Source organism: Eulemur rufifrons, chromosome 8 (assembly GCF_041146395.1).
Source record: "Eulemur rufifrons isolate Redbay chromosome 8, OSU_ERuf_1, whole genome shotgun sequence".
In the NCBI taxonomy this organism is placed as follows: Eukaryota; Metazoa; Chordata; class Mammalia; order Primates; family Lemuridae; genus Eulemur; species Eulemur rufifrons.
Window position 1 is genome coordinate 67,056,789 of NC_090990.1, and position 12,278 is coordinate 67,069,066.

At 37.4% G+C, this 12,278-nt stretch overlaps 1 protein-coding gene across 3 annotated transcripts in view; it reads right to left on the reverse strand.

Annotated features, from left to right (window-relative positions):
- Positions 1-12,278, reverse strand: part of DDAH1 (dimethylarginine dimethylaminohydrolase 1) — a 131,076-nt gene that overhangs the window by 31,936 nt on the left and 86,862 nt on the right. For all 3 annotated transcript variants that reach the window (XM_069480169.1, XM_069480171.1, XM_069480170.1), the window contains exon 2: positions 625-724. In XM_069480169.1, coding sequence (XP_069336270.1) covers positions 625-724 — 100 coding nt within the window. The remainder of the gene's footprint in view (positions 1-624; positions 725-12,278) is intronic.

Sequence of the window (12,278 nt, forward strand, 5' to 3'; positions counted from 1 at the left end):
CTGGGCTTAAGCAATCCTCCTGACTCAGCCTCCCGAGTAGCTGAGACTACAGGCATGTGCCACCATGCCTGGCTAATTTTTTTTCTATATATATTTTTAGTTGTCCAGATAATTTCTCTATTTTTAGTAGAGATGGGGTCTCGCTCTTGCTCAGGCTGGTCTTGAACTCCTGACCTCGAGCTAACCTCTTGCCTCAGCCTCCCAGAGTGCTACGATTACAGGCGTGAGCCACTGCGCCTGGCCGACACTAATCTTTAATTAAGAATCCTTTCAATATAAAACCAGATCTATGGTCACACGATGGAAAACTATGCAACCCATAAACTCATGTTTTAGAAGACTATAGTAGAAATAAGATTCATACTGATGATATATATACTGATAATATTGTAAAAACATGCAAACATATACATATAAAAGTACTAAAAGGACACACACCCAAATATAGAAGTGATTATATTTGAATGGAAAATCATTTTTTTTCTTATTGTGCTTTTCTATGTTTCCCAAATACTCTGCATTTAGCACCTGTTACTTTGATAATTTAAAAAATTATAATAAAACAAGTGAATACAAGCCAGTATGAGAAATATTTTTGGATAGAAAAAATAAATACAACTATACCTGTGAATAAGACATCTCCACCATCTAAGGTCGCATTTTCATCTTTCATCTCTACTATATTGAGCTGAAGTTTTTCTAATGCTTCTTTCATCATGTCAACCTGTTGAAAAGAAATGATTCAGATTAATATTCTACCATTTCCTAACAAGAAAATCAACTATCTAAAACTTCTAAACACTAAATCATGCTCTCATGTGCACACAAGCACACACACATACACACCCATCCTCGTGAATACATGAATATATGTAGTGTCGTATAGGACTAGTCATGATCATTTGTAAGAGAAGAAATTATTTGTTAGAAATTGCCCATTTTTTCCCTTCTAGTCTAAGGCTGAGTCAATATCATGTGCCTTTTTCTGTAGGAAGGCCGACCAGTTGGGGCACATGAGTCAAGGAAGACGGGAGGCAGAGCATCTAATCTTCCCACCCTTGCCAGAAGGTACACGATTTAATTTTAAACTTTATGCGAGTTATTCATTTAGTCAGAATTAAACATACAGAGAGTAATATATGGAAGGAATATCAATGACAACAACTAGTAACTTGAAATCTCAATCCATAGGAAAGTCATTGCTTTCTATTTAAATATTTTCTAAAATGTCAGAATATCCACTGCTTCTTTGTAAATCTAAACTGTTACTTAAGTTTATACTCAAATGGTTAATATGATCATCTGTCTTTTAAAAAGTAGTTCCCTAGAGGTGATTAACAAATACAACAATTACAATCAAACAAAAGTTTGAAAATAAATTTCAGGGAATTTCTATGATTATTCCAGGGTGTGTCTAAAACACAGAGATATTCTGGGATGAATTAGGGAACATTTCTAGTGAGGATTACTTTGATACAAGAAAAAAATGTGAAGCATAACAAATTGACACTCACAAGTTAATTCAACTCAGCAGCTCAACAAAACAATTTAAATGTTTTGGAGGTCTGTAAAACCTTTAGCGTGGTAAAGACATACATTGAAAAGAAATGAATAGGGGCTAAGGGAAAAACAAGAGATCACATCACACTGGGCAAGCAGGTAGTTCTGCCAAAATACAGCATGCTGAGTACACAGAGTGAATTGTCAATGAAGAGTTTATGAGACATAAATATAGCAGAGTTACTCCTAAAGTAATAAAAATATGGAAATACTTGACAACAAGCCTGACATTCGTGCATTCAAAAAACAGTAAAGAGGATACAAAGTAAAATAAATATATCATCTCATCCTTGTCCTGGAACTCATGTAAAAATTCCACGAACCAGAGTGACTCAGAACAATAAAAATTATTTCCATGGACAAAATGGTCTTAACATTGTAGTAAATACATCCAGTGACCTCTTTTAACAGCAGAATAGGTTTTCCCATGTAATAGGAAGTGGAATCGTTGCTATAGCATAAAAAAAGAGCAAAACATTTACCATGACTTGTTGGGCTACCATGAACCCAAGAAAACACACAACTGTTTCCTCTGGCATCTCTGCTTCTGTGTCCATGGAAAATTCACTGAGCTTAGGGAAAGATCATGAGAACTGAGCTACAGTTACTTTTTGTTTCTATTACGAATGCTATTGCTTCTATTATAACAACATTTCAAAGATTACTAGGAATTCAGCAATAACGTGGATTTTGGTCTGAAAAGTTTATGTGTAACTATGTAACATCTCAACTCAGGAACTTTATTCAACTCTTAAAAGTTAAAGAAGAACAGAAATAGACTACTATGTAACAGTTTCAGAAACACTGTATTTCTTTAAAAAGTCCTATGCCTTTCAAAATTAAAGTTTTAGAGGATAAAATGCTTGTGGTTTTTTAAAAGTTAAAACAGCTGTACTGACATTAAAAAACTGGCTTTTGTGCAGGGGCAGTACTTAAAAAAAATTGAATCACATCTATGTAAACAAAGTCATCAGGATAGGTCCATACCACAAATGTTGATGATACCACATTACTTTCAGAGTTAAGCGAAAGGATGAGTTTTTCAAAATTGTAAACATCAAGTAAACAATTTTCAGAATTGCAGGACCATATGGCATCAAATCAGCAGTGCTAACCCCAGGGAGATTTCTGGAGAAGAAACAAGAGAGGCTGAACCCAGCAGGCTGTCCATTGAGAACCACATACTCTTGGCATAGACAAACTCAGCTGCAAACAGGCCCACTGTTGCCCTGACACATGGGTCTATAGCAAGCCAGCTATTCAGGCAGCTAGGACACTAAATATAACTATAGAAGTGGGAATTTTTGCAGGAAAAGATCCAAACCATGAGCCTTCAAGAAACTGCCCATTCTGTGGTTACATAGCCATGGTTAATGTTGACTTAATTAACTTCCAAGAGGAAAAAAAAAAAATGACTAAATAACACACCCACCTTTCATTGAGACACTAACCCTGAAGAGTGGAACTTAGCATTACTCAGAAAAACCATCAGAACAAACAGTATTAACTCCAAAGGCTGAGTTGAATGGGTCAGTTTAGCCCACAAAATTAGAAATAGAAAGGGTAAATTAGAAAAACAGCCTTAATTAATTTAACCCTCAACTTAAACCTTAGAGTATGAGTATATACAGTAATTTTCATTCTTTACTGTAAAGGTCTATAAGAACTCTCTTTCTTTCCTTTTCAGCCTACATGCACTTTGACTTCATTTTTTAAAAATTTATACTTACATTTCCTTTTGTCCCATCTTTTCTCCTCCTATCTTTTACCACAGATTTCTTCCCTGGCCACTGCTGCTTCAGACCACCTCTGCTGCTTCCAGTCATCCAACCCACCTTTCTTTCTCTTTAAGCTGGTACTAGTTTTAGGGTACAGCTGGCCCTCTGTATCTGCATGTTCTACATCCCCAGATTCAACCAACTGCAGATCAGAAATATTTGGGAAAAAACCCAATAAAAATAACAATACAACAATAAAAAGTAATATAAGTAAAAAAATACAGCATAACAACTATTTACATAGTATTTATGTTATAATAGGAATTATAAGTAATCTAGAGATGATTTAAAGTGTAAGAGAGGCTGTGCATAGGTTATATGCAAATACTATGCCATTTCATATCAGAGACTTGAGCATCTGTAGATTTTGGTATGGGGGTGGGTAGTGGTGGGGGTCCTGGAACCATCCCTCTCAGTTACCAAAGGATGACTGTAATTATCTTTTCTTTTTCTTTTTTTCTCTCCCTCCCTGTCTTTCTTTTTCTTCTGGAGTGCTAATGTTAAAAAATGTAGAATTATTGGGGTTATGCATTCACAATCACTATACTAGGAATGTCTGTATAGTTTATTATTTATGACCAAGGGCCTGGGGTTCAAATCCATCTCTTCTACTTATGAGCCATGTGACCTTAAGTTGTTTAACTTTCTGAGCCTCAGGTTTTTCATTTTTGTAGTGGGTGATTTCATAATCAATATCAACTTCTTAAGCTTCTTTTGGTCATTAAATACATGTAAATCATTTAGCACATAGTAATTGCTGAATAAATATTAGGTATGGCATATTAATTTGATGAATATCAGTATATGTGCACACAGTGACAGATACTTATGCTATGAAACTGGCCCATAAGAAAAAGCTGTTGTTTTTTTTCTTACATTTGGACAAGTTTTGTGTGTTTTACCACCCCATGACAGATCCTATCTGTACAGTTTTTTTTCCCCTGCAAAGCCAATGTAAAGTTAGAATATAAACATTGAGGACACATTTAACCGAAAAAATTTAAATTATTTCAAATTTGATTTTCTTCTAGCTCCTGGAAGCTGTCACAATATAACCTCTGCTTTGAAGTAGCCCCCCAGATGTACTCCATAAACTGGGAAGTGGGCCTGTATGCTAGGATGTCCCACAGGACTCAAAAGAGCATCAACCACGATGATGCAGAATGATCATGGTTACTGAGGATATTGCCACTCTAAAGAACCCAATCAGGCTAAAGAATTCCTTCTCTTTCTCTATACCTGGCCTCCTTTCTTACCTTTCCTAGTTTTACTCTTTTCTTACCTTCATTTATCACTCTCGTTTCTGTTCCTTCATTTATCTTGTCATAATTTCATTGTTATCCTGTCTTGTCCTTTCACTCCTTTTAGACCTCCATTGTGAGTGGAAAGAGTCAAGGATTAGAATATTGGCTTTGTCATTCATTAGTGATGTGATTTAGGATAAATTCGCCTCTCTGAGCCTCAGTTTCATGATCTGCAAATGGGATACTGTTTTCTCTCTAACAGGGATTATGTGAGTAACAAGTAAGAAAATACATATGAGGCACCTAGCTCAGTGCTTGGTACATTGTGCTCAAAACTAGTAGTTGATAGTATTATTATTATTTTGCCCTAAATTAACTGAGTACTTGGTTTGGATTTTGGCTACCTTTCAAAACTAAATAAAAGATAAAAAACATAACATTTTCAGTATTAAATAAAATATTGCTTAAGACCAATTTTCCTTTTCTTCTTGCAAAATCTTCCCCAAACCTAAAATATCAAAAAACCAAAATGATACAAAACAACCCCTCCAAACTTACCTTAATATAAAGTAAAACAAAACAAATATAAATGCTTATATAGTTTTACTAGGAAGCTATATTCATAATCACTTGCAACAGTATTGTAATTAGTTTAATACTCTTTATTTAGAGGTGATATTTTCCAGTTGACCCTGTCCATGGGCAACTTTTGCTGTGTATTTTCAACAATGCCCATTTTGAATGTTTCACATCTTCACTCTGGATCCTGTGAATGTGTTCCTGAGGCCTCATGAACAGTTCTGAACTGTGGCTCCGTAAAGAATATGCACCAACCTCTGTTGCCAAGCTGCTTTCTTTTAGCTGCTTCTGCTCCGTGGGCTGCCAGATATTATGGCTACAAATGTGGCCCTCAGAGTTGGCCTGTCCGTGGCTGACACGTCTCCGTCGCCCACAGTTCTGTCATGCACTAGAAGCTGTGCTATCACTGCTATCACCACTACATTTCAATGCCCACTTAAATTTTCCCAGTTTCTTTATAACCTATCACATTATAAGAGCTTTAAAATTATACTATCAACCTATCCTTACTCTAGTCTCTCTCCAAAAAGTTGATTAGCAGCAACCTAACTTTGTGGGTGGTGAGATTGTTTCATTCTCTCAACTTGTTGCTGATTTTGTTTTGCCTTTTAATGTGAAGTGTGATATGTAGATAATGCTGAGGAAGCCACTCAAGAAGCTGATGTAATGTCTCTAGCATGTCAAGGCACAGCTGGCTTGGAACTTGCTGATGCATCAAAGTCACACTCTGTTGTCCTGGGTCACATTCAAAAGTCCATATTTTATTTCTTTAGCCCACTTTCATCTTCTTTGTTAATCAGCACATCTTTGGCCACTTGCTAGTACATTTGGCTGATTTTATGACATTGCTTAATGTTTTATCACACTTTCACATATATTTTCTCATGTGATCAATATCTTAGTTCAACAGACATTTGGTGAATGCCAACTGTTTTTTTAGATTTTTCTTTTTTTAAAAAAAGACATGGCTTTTTTTTTTTTTTTTTTTGAGACAGAGGCTCACTTTGTTGTCTGGGCTAGAGTGCCGTGGTGTCAGTCTGGCTCAAAGCAACCTTAAATTCCTGGGCTCAAACGATCCCCTTGCCTCAGCCTTCCAAGTAGCTTGGACTACAGGCACGCACTGACATGGCTGGCTAATTTTTTCTATTTTTAGTAGAGACAGGGTCTTGCTCTTGCTCAGGCTGGCCTTGAACTCTCGACCTCAAGTGATTCTCCTGCCTCAGCCTCCCAGAGTGCTAGGATTACAGGTATGAGCCACCGTTCCCAGCCAAGACATGGCTCTTGTGCCTGTGAGTTTAACTATCTAGTGGGCAGATTATACCTTCTGAATACCTAGTGACAATAAAATGGAATATTTGTTGTGAGGCTCACAATAGCTCTAAAAGGTAGGAAATATAGACACTAGTATACCCATTTTATTTATGAGTAAAATGAGGCTCAGGGAGCCTGACTGACTTGCTGAGTCAAGCCTTCTGAGCCCATCCTCATGTTCCTTCCACTGTGTGATTATGATTCTGCTGAGGTGTCATCATAGAGCACAGCCCACACCAGAAATGGAGCTTATGCCTTCTGCTTTCTAACTCTGTACATTTAAGTCCACTAGGTATTATGAGATACTGTGCCAAGGTGACTTTGGGTTCCATGGTCTCTTCATATCAGAGATGAATGAAATTTCTGTATACTAGGCCTTAGGATGCTAAGTCACAGAGTGATTAAGAACACTAAGTAACATAAACAGAATGTACAAACCACACCAGAATGTTCGCTAAGGAAGACCTGCATATTAATCACTACCCTTCAATTTGGGGATGCCTTAGGTTTGTTCAGTGGTTCGTTCCTTAATTTTCCATGTGTGATGATTAAATTGCTAAAACTAACCAAAGCTACCAATAAAAAAAGGATCAAAGAGAGGCTTAATATACTAAATGATTTGGTCTTAAAAATTCTAAATAAAAATATATTGGACTCCTGTATTCTAATTTTAGGACAAAGCTCTTAGGAGTAATTTATTTAGCAGTGATAATAGCAAAGATTTAAATAGTCTTCCTATGTGCCAGGTACTCTACTAACAATTCGTATTAACCTTATTTAATGCTTACAACCTGATGAAGCAAGTAAAAGCATTAATTTGATTTTACAGATGAGGAAACTGAGGCAGAGTAGGTAATTAGCCCAAGATTTCACTTTGAGTAAGCAGCAGAGCTAAGATTTCAACTTAGAGGCCAGGCGCAGTGGCTCACACCTGTAATCCCAGCACTCTGGGAGGACGAGGTGGGAGGATTGCTTGAGCTCAGGAGTTCAAGACCAACCCGAACAGGAGCAAGACCCCATCTCTACCAAAAATAGAAAAAATTAGCCAGGTGTGGTGGTGCACGCCTGCAGTCTCAGCTACTCGGGAGGCTGAGGTGCGAGGATCGCTTGAGCCCAGGAGTTTGAGGTTGCAGTGAGCTATGATCATGCTACTGCACTCTAGCCAAGGTGACAGCAAGACTGTCTCAAAAAAAAAAAAAAAAAAAAAAATTTCAGTTTAGAGAGCTTTGCTATGAAGTTTATGTTATTCTTTCCTACACAATATCATCATTAACAAAAAAAATTTCGGTATCTACTATGAAATAAAATGAAAACAAATGTTAGAATGGCTGTGAGAAGCTATAATACTCTCAAAACCTATTATTTATTTATTTGAACAAAATGTGGTCTCAGACCTTCTGGAGGAATGAGAGAAAAGAGTCGACAAACTGCAGCAGTCTGAACTCGGGTTTGGTTTCTGAAGAGACTCAATTGTGCTTTGCCAAGCATGTACAAACCAAGGCTAATAAATTTTGGGAGCTATTACTTCATCACCAGATTATGAGAAGGAATTATTGTTGGGAAAACCTTTAAACAGTCAACAATGTATTTTAAATAGCAAGGTTATGAAAGCATACGGACTTGCAGACATATTACAAACCAAGATACTATAAACATTCCAAACAAAATCCAAAATATTAGAAAGATAAGAAGAGTTTCTCGTGTATGGAAGTATGGTAGGTGGAATTCTAAAATGGTACCCACGATTACCACCCCTGATGTACACGTCCTGTATAAACCTCTGCCTCTCAGTGTGGGAAAGACCTGTGAATACGATGGAGATATTCTTGTGACTGGGTTATGTTACAAGGAACAAGTAAAGATATTTTGCATATGTAATTAATACCTAATCAGTTGACTTGAGTTAATCAAAAGGGAGATTACCCTGGGTGGGCTTGACCTAATCAGGGGAGCACCTAAAAGAGGGCTTAAAGGTTATAGACAAAGGAGGTCAAAGAGATATTCTGAAACTTTGTTCTGAAAACAGCAAAGAGCCATGTTGTGAGTTGCCGATGGAGGCGGCCTGCAGGGTGGCCCCTAGGGATGGAGAGCAATTCCTGGCTGACAGCCAGCAAAAACTCAAACAAACAAACAAACAAACAAGGAACCTTAGGCCTACAACCACAAGGAATGGAATTCTGCCAACAATAACAATCTGAATGGAATATGGAATGGACGTGGAAGAGGACCAAAGCTCGGGAGGAGAACACGGCCCAGCTGACACCTTGACTATAGCCTTGTATAACCCCGAGCAGAAAATTTTCGTGCCCAAACTTCTGACCTACAAACACTGTGAGATAACAAACAAGTATTCTTTTAAGTTGCTATGTGCAGGTAATTTATCATACAGCAGTAGACACCCCAACCTTATCTCATTGCCACTCATGCAGTAAATACTGAATGTGTGTTGTGAGTGCGAGGCCCTGCCATACCCATATAGTGCCTGGGGTGACAGGAATGAAACAGTCACACGAGCCATATACAGTTATGGCAAGGGCTATGAAGGAACATTACAATGTGCTTTGAGAAATACGAGGAGCATAAAATTCAGATGGAGGGGGTCAAAGAAAAACTCTTTGAAGATGTTACATTTCAGCTAAAAAATCAAAATGTTAATATTATAGTAGTTATCTATTCTCACTGGTGGGTCATCTGGAATTCTTAGAAACAAAGGGGGTTTCTGGATATCCTTAGATTATAAACAGTTCACCTTACTTAGTCTCTGAAAAATTAATGAAGGGCTTACTATATTAGGAAAATGGTCAATAGAACTGGAAGTTATTTAATCATTAAAGTCTTTCAAAGTTATCAGAGTCCAATAAATATCACTAACCCTGTGATTATTCAAGAAACTCATGATATTTATAGAATAGTCAACATGTATGAAAGTTTTATAACCAGTAGGTTCATTTTCTCTCTTATTGAACTTTTGTTACAATAACTTTTACATGAATAAGATCTCTTGAAACATTTCCCACGAGACGATTACATATCCATTGCATTTTTTCCCATTGATTTCTTAGATTTCTAAACTTGCTGGTTTATTTCTAGCGACAACTGCTAAAAATTAACTAGGCTATTTAGCATTTTGGTTTCCATATTTGCAAATTGAGGGGGCAGCGCTTAAAAAATGAAGTCATTTCCAGCTCTGGAGTTGTAGTCTCAAAACAATTTTTGGCACATTTGTCATATAAATGTGACTCTAACCGTAATACTTTTTCCCTCCCATAGAGTTTACAGAAAACATCCCAGATGGTTATTCATGAGTAAAGTATTCTGGTGTTTTACCAAATCCAATCAGAAGCAAGAGGTTGAGTATATGCACGGAAGCTTTAAAGACAGTGCAAACCCAAAAGTGTGTAAAAAATTCTAGAAGGATGGGAGCCTTCAGAGGCAAACAGAAGGATTCTGTTTGCCTCTGTAAGTAAATTATATCTAGAAAACAAGGTGCGTGAATGTCAACTTGACACTAACTTATGATACTTATATTTTATTTTTTGGAGTAACCCATCACACAGTTTCTCCAAGGCTGCTAATTGCCTGCCAACAGTGAGAATAATTATACTACACAGAGCATCTATAATGCCTTTCCTAAGAGAAGGCAGATGTCAGGCCCTGCTTAGTTGCTGATTTCTGTATTTTCTTATATCCACATATAGTATGGTAGACTTCATCAACTTTGAGTTCATTCCCTACCCAATTCCCAGGATCAATCTTCACCTGCGAAAGGAGGCTCTAACAAGCCTCAGGCCAATGCTCAGACACTCAGGATCAAGTCATTCTTTCTGCTTTGTCCCACTTCCAAGCACATACCTGGGTACTACTGCCTTGGTTCGTTTCCCTGGAGCCCTGTTCTAGTTACTTAACCCACTCCCTTCCTATGAGTAGCGTCCTGCTCTGTGGTCTAAGGATTTAAGCCTTGGTTCTACAATCAGTACTGCAGATGGATTCCCCAGGTGATCCTTGTCATTTCCATCTCCTCAACACAGAATCCTTATCAACAAGGTCTAAGGAATCTACCTCTTAACTACTCACAACTCAGGTCCTCTTTTATAATTTTAATACCACAGGTTTACCAGCATTAATGATAAGTAAAATTTATTAAGCTCTAAGTGCCAAGCACTGTGCTAAGTGATTTCACATGGATTATTCCATTTAATTATCACCATATAGCTTCAGGCACTTCCCAGTCTTAACCGGTCATGGCAGTTCCATCTTTCTCACCAGGGACTGGTGCAAGTGATCCAATTTTGGCCACTGGGAGAAGTCTATTGAGAGGTTCCTGGAGCTATAGAACAAAACATAATTCCTTCTTTTCCTTTGGACATTGACCTATGTGGATGTTGTACCTGGAACTGGTGAGAACACAGCCATCACCCTGCATGGCAGGGCAGAGAGGGGGAAGCAATATGAGTCTTTGATAACATTATTGAGCTGTTCAATCTACCAACCCTAGAGCCCTGGAGTTCTTTATATATGAGATCTTTCATTTCCTTAACCAATTTGAGTTTTCTATTAGCTGCAGCTAAAAGTAAATCATTTATTTACATAACAAAATTGACAAATGTATCCAAAGAGTCAGTAACACCAGGCCACATTACTAAACTCATTCAATTCTGATGTAGAAATGACAAATAATGGAAGATTTTTTTTCTTTTTCTAGGAATACACCATGAGTTGCCATATCACAAATTATACAATATGTAAGATGTGATTTAACCTGTTATCTTGGCTAAAAATGTTGATCATATAGCACTTATAACCGCTTGCCCACTTATAACACTAAGATCATACTGCTTATAGAAAACAGTAGACTATAAATAATAGCGTGTAAAGCTAAAAGCACCTCAGGAAGGATTATATTAGATAAAGCACAATTGTTGCAGCTCTGTATGTCAGAGCTAGAAGTTAATGTTTCAACACTCTCATCTCTGAACACTCCCAGATCTCATGCTCAGATCCGGAGGACACATGGTATCTAGGAAAGTTAGACAGAAATGTGGAAGGAAAACCCATGGGGCCAGAGAACACAGGAGAAATAAAAATCACTCTGGACAAAACTGGGAAAGATCTTTCTCATTATCTGTGGAAGACACAATGACAAAGTTTCAGACGTTCAAAGGTCCCTCCACAAAGATATCACTGCAAGACAGTTTCCTGAAAGAAGGCTGGAAACACATTTAGCTTTTTAAATGAAAAGCAAGGCAGGAGTCTGCTGGAGCTTTGTCTTTGGAGTTAGTCTTGTCAGCTCTTTTGACATGTAACGTACTAATTCAAGTGGTCCCTTTCCTTATTGATGATAATGACACAATACATGTATTGAGTACTTAAAAGCCACTGACATTCTGTCTGCAGAGGACAAATAAAAATATGATTTATCTACCAAATATAAAATGAAAATAAGTGTCAGCTGCCAAAAGACCTGCAAAAATTTAGTATGTTAAAAACCAGCGAACTGACAAGTTTTTACAATTTTAAACTAATTTTCCTGAAAGTTGAGAAGCATAAAAATTTGCTATACATACCATCCAAAATAAGCACTGGACCTAGCACTCAAAGTGCCCATAATTTTCTGTGAATTCAGAGAAGTTGCATGCTGCCAGATACAAACAGACTTCATGTATGGGAAATATTTTGTATGTTCAGCATACAGTTAATACATTGTAGGCATTACGTTGCCCTCAAAGCCTTCCAGCATATCCCTGCTCCTACCCCAACTGTAGGTAACGGCTGGGTTAGAGATTCCTTCTGTGTGCTCCTATGTCCC